The 9,223-nt window shown below is 43.7% G+C and overlaps 1 protein-coding gene and 1 pseudogene across 1 annotated transcript; both read left to right on the top strand.

Annotated features, from left to right (window-relative positions):
* The first annotated feature begins 5,478 nt into the window (after positions 1 to 5,478).
* LOC103640093 (uncharacterized) lies at positions 5,479 to 9,119 on the top strand. The gene is made up of 4 exons (XM_020544379.2): positions 5,479 to 7,261; positions 7,391 to 7,463; positions 7,537 to 8,077; positions 8,876 to 9,119. The coding sequence occupies exons 1-4, from the start codon at positions 6,941 to 6,943 to the stop codon at positions 8,898 to 8,900; spliced, it is 960 nt and encodes a 319-aa protein (XP_020399968.1). The 5' UTR covers positions 5,479 to 6,940; the 3' UTR covers positions 8,901 to 9,119.
* On the top strand, positions 5,546 to 6,065 carry LOC109942410 (uncharacterized; annotated as a pseudogene).
* Positions 9,120 to 9,223: the final 104 nt, after the last annotated feature.

The raw sequence follows: 9,223 nt of genomic DNA, 5'->3' as shown, positions 1-9,223 counted from the left end.
ATTGCACAATTAGATTACTTCTTGTAATCATTTCAGAGGATGAAAAAAGAAATTGCAAGAAAGTAAATATTTTAAATGAATGATGCAATATACAGATTTAATTACATAGTTATATAAGCTCCCATTGTTTAGTTTCATATTATTTCATAAAAAATTTCTAGAGTCATAATGAACATTCTATTCTATTTTTTTCTCATGAAAAGAAAAAATGGCCCATTAAAGGCCATTAGCGTGCGCGCTGCCCCATCTTTTCTTTTCTTTTTTTAGAGATGGGAGTCGTTGCTTACTAGGCTACTCCACCGTTGCTCACTAGCCACTCCACTTCGCCTGTGTGTTCTTATTATCTGAAAGAACGAGCCACTTCTATTTAGGGGCCTGGAGAGGTACGAGTGCAACACTTTGTATTCATTGTGCGTGCGTGTATTTTATTTTCAACTCACGGAGGCGCTTCGTATTCCTGAGCAGAGATGAGGCGGTGGCTGCTCTGCGTGCCCGTGCTCCTGCGTACGACAGTGGCGAGGCAGCGGCCGCTCAGCGCGCCCCCGTGCCTGCCCACGGTTGTGGCGAGGCGATGACGCTCGCTTGCGTACTTTTGTTTTTGTTTTCTCTATTCTTGAGATGATGCAGTAAAATAAATGTGTATCTCATGTGATTGATCGACGTATGTCGGTGATTTCAAATTAGCAGCAACCATATGTGCATCCTATTGGCTGCGTGCCGACGAAAGAATCTACTAGGGATGCATACTTTTGATGTTTGTGCTTGAATAGTAATTAAAAAAACTTCAAGGCACAAATCATAATATATGTAGATCCAATACCTTTGCTCGATCTCCTTTGTAGAGCCATGTGCTGATAACGTGTTAAGAACTCCATGCTACCGAGTGTAGTCCAATCCTCCAAGGGCTACTTCTCTACTAACTATTAAGAGAGGAGTGTAGACTGCCCCCGCCTCCCTACCCCGCCCGCCCGCCCGCGAACGCCAGGATTTTTCGCATCCGCCATTTTTGCCGCCGGAGGGACGCCATGCCCCAGAAGGACGGGAGCGCGCCAGAGAGGCTGTTCCCCTAGAGACTGAGTTCGCGTAGCGTCGCGAGCGAGGGGAGCGACGGCGGGAGCGTCCCCGCCAGGCCGGCGTTCTTGAGGTCGAGGTTGTCGACGCGGCCCTCTTGCCCCAGCTCAGATCCGCCTGGGCGCGCCACGGCACTGCCCTCGCCGGCCCCGCCGGCACGGTGCTCGTCCTCACCGAGCTCGCCGCGCTATCCTACACCCCCTCCGGATCCGCCAAGTGGATGAAGCATCCCCTCTCTCTGCCGTCCAAGCCGCGAAACCCCATACTGGCCTCCGACGCTGTCTTCGCCGGGAAGCAGGAGGAGCACCCCGCCGGCGAAGAGCTCGTCGGCGTAGGAGGGCGAGGCGACGGGGTTGGGGTAGAGCGGCCAGAACTCGAACTCCGGGGAGCAAGACACGCTACTCCTCACCTCGGGGGCATCCATGGCTGCCTGGGGGTGGGAGGAGCCAGCCTCTCTCTGCTTACTTCGATTGCTTCAGCTGCCTGCGAGAAGCATGGTGGAAGATTGGAATGGAAGGCAGGTGAGGAGAGGGAATGACGGAGGTGGCAGCGCGCGGCTTTGGCAGTGCTGCTCTCGTGGCTCTAAATCCCTGACGACACTGTGGACGAAGATCTGGAAGCGAGAAACAGAGGAGAAGGAGGCTTACCATCTCGAAGTTGTTTGCCATGGTACTCAAAGGAAGCATAGTGCTTCTTTTGCTTCTTCCCCTTGCCAGTGCTCTTGACCGATTCCCCTACAGCTACGGGCACCGCCTCTATGTTCTCCTCCTCGCGAGGATCCTCCGCCTGCGGCTCCACCTCATCGGGCTCCTCATCCTCGCTCCCCGGATCGTGGCGGCATCTGGGCCATCCCCGACTGCGGTGGGTCTTCGTTTAGGCCACATGTTCGCAATGCTCCACCTCCTCGCGGCGCGGCCGGGACAAATGCACGGAGGCGGAGCTCGCGGTGGCCGTGGGGGAAATAGAGGGAGGTGGAGGAGAGGGGCTGGCTGCGGAAGGGGCAGTGGCGAAAGGAGCGGGCGGAGGAGGAGGAGGCCTAGAGCGTGCTCATGGCAGCTGAGCATAGGAGAAGAGGGACGGTGTGGGAGAGAAGTGAAGAACAAGAACCGTTCAGGCGCTCACAGCTCTATTGGACGAATGCTTCGGTTCCGCCATCAACTTGGCCACGCGTCGACACAGTGATGGCTGGAAGCCCGTGGAATGCGGACAGAGCTTCAAAAGGGGTCAAGTTTTAAGGAAGTAGATAGCTTCTATTTTTTCCCCTCTTGTTCTTTGTTTTCCCCAGCAGAACAGAAAAAGAAAAGTTCGTTCCTTGTACTAGTTGCTAAAACACATGCCTTTTCGAAGGATGGTAGCAGCAGCAGTGTCACATCGATCAGGCCTTTGTAGACAAGAACAGGAAGTAGCCAGTGCCAGATTTTATTATACCAGCGGATTATATTAGTCAGTACCGTAGTGTGTAGCTTGGATTAGTTTGCACTTGTTTCTATTTTCCAGATTCGTCCAAACTTTTGTACTCCTAGAAAACTGGTGAGAAGTTTTAGTCAGATTTTGCTCAATCTTAATTAAACTTCATCGAAAAAGATTATCACTTTCAAACTTTTGAACGAGAAGTAGATCTGCAAGCTTTACCAGTCCAACGAGGTCTGATAAAGACTTTAAAATGGACATCAACATCAAAAGCGTAACTAAGCCAAGAGTTCCCTTTTTGGATGTGCTGTGTATATGAATCCAGAATGTAAGTCGTAGTTAGCACACTCGGCGATCAAGTTACTTCAGATTTGAGGGCCCCACCGTCTGATGAACTGTATGAGAGTGCCGGGGAAACAAAATTGTCAACAATGCAACTGTATGAGCTACCTGATTCAACACAAGGAATCGTTAAAAAGGACCACCGGCATCTCTTCGTTCCTATTTGCAACAACAAAACATGGCACTTCATCCTTGCTTTCTTCAATGTTGGCGCCCCTGTCTAGAAGTGAAACAATGAAATCACATGTTACACAATGATCTACCAGAAATTCCAACAGCACACCTGCACCTATTTTTCCTAGGGATTTTTATTTTCTTAAGAGAAATTAGTTCATTTTTCCTTGAGAAAATAGGAATTCCTTGGAAAAATAAAGTTTTCAAACTAGCCTTTACTGGCTTTTTCTCCTCCATATTTTGGAATGGAGGGAGTACCAAATAAAGACACATTAACCCATGGTCTTGTGGTGATACACAATAAAGAAGCACATGCCTATCAAAGGATGGTAATTTTCATAGATCCAGCAACACCACCAGAACAAACTCAACAGTCAACACAAATTTGCATGGTCGTTGAAATTTATCTTGCGTAGGCCTATCCAAAATGCAGAAATAACTCTTACATCAAAAGTCGTCACCCAACAAATGATACTGCATTGTTACTTATAAAACCATACTTTAATGTCATGCACAAAGCATCAATTACATGAGAGATCTGCACCAGAACAACCCTACCATTAAGAACACAGACACTAGCCCTGGCCCCCTTCATACGAGAAGGTCGGTCAGCTCACACCACTACACCAGTACCTTCCACCTCCAGCTTACATACACATGGTGCTGTACTGCTGTCAGACACCCACAAAGCCAGTTTGTTATCTACTACTAACGTAATCGAAGCCTAAACAGACACCCATGTCTCAGAAACAGCTACATACTTACAATTACCTCTAGCCCTGCACAGCCACAAACCACCCAAGAACACGAACTCGGATCATTCAGATTTTCAAATACTATTGTTACCAACCTCCCCTAAGTCAAAGAATGTGCATTGCCAGCTCCTGAGGCACTATCCCCTGAGCTCCTCGACTCAGAACCTGTAAATGTAAAAAGTCTGCACCCTGAAGAAATTTTGGAACTATTGAAGGACTACACAATGCCAGCTTGATCATACCACTAGACGATGAAGAGCCACTGCCAGAACCACCAGAGCCAGTCGTACCTTCAGGCCTTGTTTGGAAGTCCAATTCCGAGGGGGAAATTGGGCATTTCACCGTGGCCACAACCCACCGTGGAAATAGGCCCGGTGAAAATTTCCGGCTTGTTTGGAACGCGCTCACCCGGGTCAGCGCTCCTCCAACCCGGCCTCTCACCCGGGGAAACCCTTCCCAGACACCTGACTCCGGGCGCCTTTCCCCGCGAGCGAGGCGACGCGGAGCGGCGACAGAACTCGTCTGCGCAGCCACAGTGCCACTGCTATCTATGTGCCGCCGTCCGCTCCATCACCACCATCTGTGCATCGTCGTTCGCTCTGCCGCCGTCCACAGCGCCGCCGCTGTCTTCCACGCACGATGTATGGTTTTTGCCCTCCTCTTGCTTACCTAGGGTTTCAAATCATTCCCCCAAATTGATTTCCAAGATCCAGTAGGTTGTTGCTTACTCTTCTTCGGTTTTGATTTTCAAGATCCAGTAGGTTGTTGCTGTTAGGCCGCTCAGTATCCGGGTCAGTCAGCTGCGGGTCGTCGTTGGCGTACTTTTTGTAAATCGAGCTCTCGGACGGCAGGATTCAGTCAGCACCGGTTAGTTAACTGTAAATCTCAAATTTCTGCTCAGCAGCGGGTCGTCGTTGGCATACTTCCTCTCAGTATCCCAATTTGGTTATCTGAATTTTATCTGAATTTGAGAAAAATGACCATGTACTTCAAAATTCCTAGCTGATTCTCTGCATGTCGCTACTTCCGCTCAGTATCTCTTTGCTAGCTTTTAATCTTCTCTGCACGTCGCTGGAGCTGGATGCTAGGTTGTCTGAACATCTGCCAGGATTTAATGCAGTCTACAAAGTAGACTTCCAATGGCACTATTTTCTTAGATAAACAAATTTTTGGTCTGTGGGTTTCGCCAGATTTCTGGTTCTTGCTTGGAGAGTGCATCAAGTCTTGATTCAGAACTTGGTCAGTAAAATAGTTTGGTCAGCAGAGTTGCAGACAATTAGTAATTATTTTATAAGTAAGATGATGCGATTTGGGTTAGCAACTTTGATGATTCACGGCTACCATCTTGGTGTAGAGCAAGCTGTAGTAGAGGGAAGAGCGGAAGAAGCCTACATTTGTCCTCGTGTTTAGTTTAATCCAATCATCTTATGGCACGGGTTCATGATTAAGAGTTACTTAAATTGTAGTAAAGCAGTTCTTTTGCCAAAAGACAGTGCTAGATATTATTGTTGATTCAATCGCCTTTGCACGTAAACAGCTGTTTGATTTTGATAATTTTATATTTCTTTCAAGTGATATTGTAACTTTAGTTTGTTCTAATTTATATAAGTATAAACCATTTTGTTGTGGCATATTAATCCTGCTGTTTAAATTTTACAAGTGTATGATGTTTACCTGCATAGCCTTGTTCAAAATCTTTGCGAGAGCATTAGGTATTTTTTCGAACAGAAATGCTTATCATGCTTTTTGCTATGATTATGTGTTGCTTATCTAGTTTCTCGATTTCTCTAGATATGGGTTCTTGGGAAGAGCTAGCTAGGCAATTTTTGTTGGAGGAAGAAGAAGACGATGAGGAGTTTTTTTTATTCTTCTCCCTGCTATACTTCCATTCATCTCTGAAGAGAAAAGGTCTATCCATACCTCCTCTCTCTCTGGTGCCCAGAAGGTTAAGGAGATTCTTGAAGGGCATGAGAGTTGGTGCAAGTCCGAGTTTCGAATGGAGCCAGAAATATTTAGAGCCACATCAGATTTCCTTAGAAGAGAGGGTTTGTTACGTGACACACGAGGAGTTAAAGTTGAAGAGCAGCTTGGGATGTTCATGTATATGATCTCCCACAATGCCAGTAACCAAATGCTTCAAAAGGCTTTCCAACACAGTGGAGAGACTATCCATCGAAAAATATCAGAAGTTTTCGATATAGTTCCCACTCTAACTCAGCGGTTCGTGAAGCTTCCCAATTCTATCCAGACACATCCAAAAATTATAACAGATTCTAGGTTCATGCCCTTTTTTCAGGTGACCTATCAATAGTAAACATGATTTCCTTAGTTTTTCCCTTTAACATGCCCTAAACTTCCTCTCCTTTTATACAGAATTGCATTGGAGCAATTGACGGAACCCATGTACCTATCACCATTGCAGAAGATAAGGCTCCTCCTTACCGAAATAGGAAAGGGTCACTTTCACAAAACGTGATGTTGGCATGTGACTTCGATCTGAATTTTATATTTATTTCATGTGGGTGGGAAGGCTCAGCCTCAGATGCAGGGATCCTTCGATCCGCTATCAGTAAAGGGTTCAGTGTGCCAGAAGGAAGATTTTATCTTGTAGATGGTGGGTATGCAAATACATCATCCTTTATTGCCCCATACCGAGGAGTTAGGTATCACCTTAGCGAGTTTAGAAGGCGTCGTTCATCACAAGCTAGTTATGTGAACTATAAAGAGCTATTCAACCATCGTCATGCCATTCTTCGCAACCACATCGAAAGAGCCATTGGTGTTCTGAAGAAAAGGTTTCCAATTCTCAAAGTAGGCACATTTCATCCTATCCAAAATCAAATCAAGATAGCAGCAGCAGCTGTTGATTTTCACAACATAATTAGAGGGCAAAATGGTGATGAAGGTTGGCTTGACCACCAACCAGATCATATATCTCCAAGCCAGTATGTTGAAGTCCCAGAGGGAGACAACAACTATCCCAATGATATGGACTCAAGTGATGGAAGCAACCTGAGAGATCAGATTGCTCTCCAAATGTGGGCTGCCTACAATAGTTAGTATAGGATCTCTTATATTTATTATATAGTAATAAAGACTTATGTTTTATTATGTAGTAGTAAAGTCTTTTGTTTTATTATGTAGTAGTAAAGCCTTTTGTTTACTATGTTTTGTTGAAAAATATAGCCATGGCAAAGAATGTTTCTAGGGCAGCTTGGAACACTGTGTATGAGAAAGGTCTGGTTGATGTGCTCCTTGAACATAAGGACAACCCAAAGTTCAAAAGTCAAAATGGTTGGACTGCTGAGGGATGGAACAGTATCACAAACAAGTTCAATGAGAGGTATCCTCTTGCCCATTACTCCAAACAGCAAATGCAAGACAAAGATAAGGAGCTTAAATCTCATTACAAGGCAGTAAGAGATTCAAGGAAAGAAAGTGGGGTGGGTTGGAATGATTCCCTATGTATGATAGTGGCTGAGCCAGAACTTTGGGAAAAGCTCATCCTTGTAAGTCATTTCCTCAATATTTAATATGTTTTCTTAATATTGCACATGTAAAGGCTGCACGAATGATTCCCTATGTATGATAGCAGCAGCTGTTGTTTTCTTAATATTTAATATGTTTTCTTAATATAGGCTCACCCAAAGGTAGCGAAGTACCAAAAGAAGCCATTTCCATTGTACTACTCTTTGGAAAGCCTGCACGAAGGTATTTTTACTCATAACTTCTATCTTTTTAGTACTTATCAGAAGGTATTTTTAGTCATCTTCTCTCTTTTTAGGTAGTGTGGCTACAGGAGATTTGAATTTCACATCCACTCAGCAAATGCCACCACCTTCTTTCATTCATGTTCGTCCTCTTACTGCCCCTCCTGGTGGCCCTCTTGCTGCCCCTCCTTGTGGTCCTCTTGCTACAGCTTCCGCTTCTGCTACTGCTCATTCGAACAGGAGTACCTCTGAACAAAGCCACTCTCCCTTACACCCCCACACAAACCCATTCTCCATGGAATGGCAAGAAATATCAAATGAAGCTCAATCAAGACGTGTAGAAGGTGGAAATGGGAGAAAGCGCAAGCAAAGCCAAATTGGAGCAGCCATTGAAAGTTTTGTGGATTTTAAGAGGAGTGCCACATCCAAAACGCTCGAAGGTATTGAAGAAGTGTCTATGGAAAAATGTCTAGACAAGTTGGATAGAATTGATGGGTTCACTGATGAGGATAGATCATATGCAATGGAGGTCTTTGAATCTGCGATAAACAGAGAGGTGTTTATGAAGTCAAAAAACCACAATGCTAGATTACTTTGGTTGAAGAGGAAAATTAGGTAAGTTCTAATTCTTAGTTTCTATGCAATTGGAGTTTGTTTATATGATTATTGTTGGTTATTTTTCTCCACAATGCTTGTAGAGCGCTCGCTACTATCATGTGATGTGTGGTGAATGTGGCGATGAAGAGATGGGCTTATAGGTATTCACTGTATTACAAACTGGTTATTTTTCTTGTTTTTTTTAAAAAATAAAATAAAATAAAATATGTTATCATGCTGAATCTTCCAGAACTTGTGCATGCTCTGCTTCCATACTTCCAGAACTATATGCTCTGCTTACAGTTAACTTGTGTATTCTGAATCTTCCAGAACTTGTGTATGCTGAATCCAGTTTATAGTCATATGCTCTGCTTCCATACTTCCAGAACTTGTGTTATCATGTTGAATCTTCCACTGTGACTTGTGATTGAGGCTTAAGCTTAACTCCATATAAGTATAACTCACTAGATGCTTAAGTTAGTAGAGAGCCAGTGCATTATTAACAACTTATCAGACCTTTGGTTTAACGTATACCAAGAATTTGCAATCGTGTGTGTGTATATATATATATATATATATATATATATATATATATATATATATATATATAATCTGCTTTTGTATTTCACATTTACTTCACATCTAGTCTTTCTAAGATAATGTTCATTGTGTATATACTAAATTGATTCATTTCAGCTACTAACTCCTACTGCTATATATTGTTTAATCACACTGCTATGCTATGCTACTAGCATTGAACTATATAATTGTGTAACCATATAAACTAAAATGTGTGTCAATTGGTATTACTTGCAGTGTGTTAAGTGGAAGCAACACATGAAGCGGACATGGAGAAGGAAGCTGGCATGACACTAAAACGCATAAAGTTGACATGTGACGTTCATGTTTTAGATGTCTTATTCTACTGCCAAACTTCATAATACTCCATTTTTATACTATATTGTCTATCTGTACGTGTGAATGGAGATGATGATATTATGTGATGTGATGATGGATGGATTAGCTTCGTTGAATATTAGATGATATTATGTGATGATGATATTAAACGGGCATTGCAGTATTGATACATGCTTCATATTTCTGGATTTTTAGTGATGTTTTATTGTTTATGAGTTTTCTAAATATTCCTTATTTTTGTTTGAT

The sequence above is a fragment of the Zea mays genome, chromosome 9 (assembly GCF_902167145.1).
Source record: "Zea mays cultivar B73 chromosome 9, Zm-B73-REFERENCE-NAM-5.0, whole genome shotgun sequence".
Lineage (NCBI taxonomy): Eukaryota > Viridiplantae > Streptophyta > Magnoliopsida > Poales > Poaceae > Zea > Zea mays.
Note: the sequence above shows the minus strand (reverse complement) of the source record. Positions and strands in the feature narration are given on the sequence as shown.

What these genes read in the sequence shown, in the direction of transcription:
- LOC103640093 (XM_020544379.2), top strand. Translation starts at nt 6,941, where the DNA reads ATGGCAAAGAATGTTTCTAGGGCAGCTTGGAACACTGTGTATGAGAAA. An exon ending in TTTGGAAAGCCTGCACGAAG is followed by an intron (nt 7,464 to 7,536) that starts GTATTTTTACTC and finishes CTCTCTTTTTAG; the next exon opens with GTAGTGTGGCTACAGGAGAT. An exon ending in TGGTTGAAGAGGAAAATTAG is followed by an intron (nt 8,078 to 8,875) that starts GTAAGTTCTAAT and finishes TATTACTTGCAG; the next exon opens with TGTGTTAAGTGGAAGCAACA.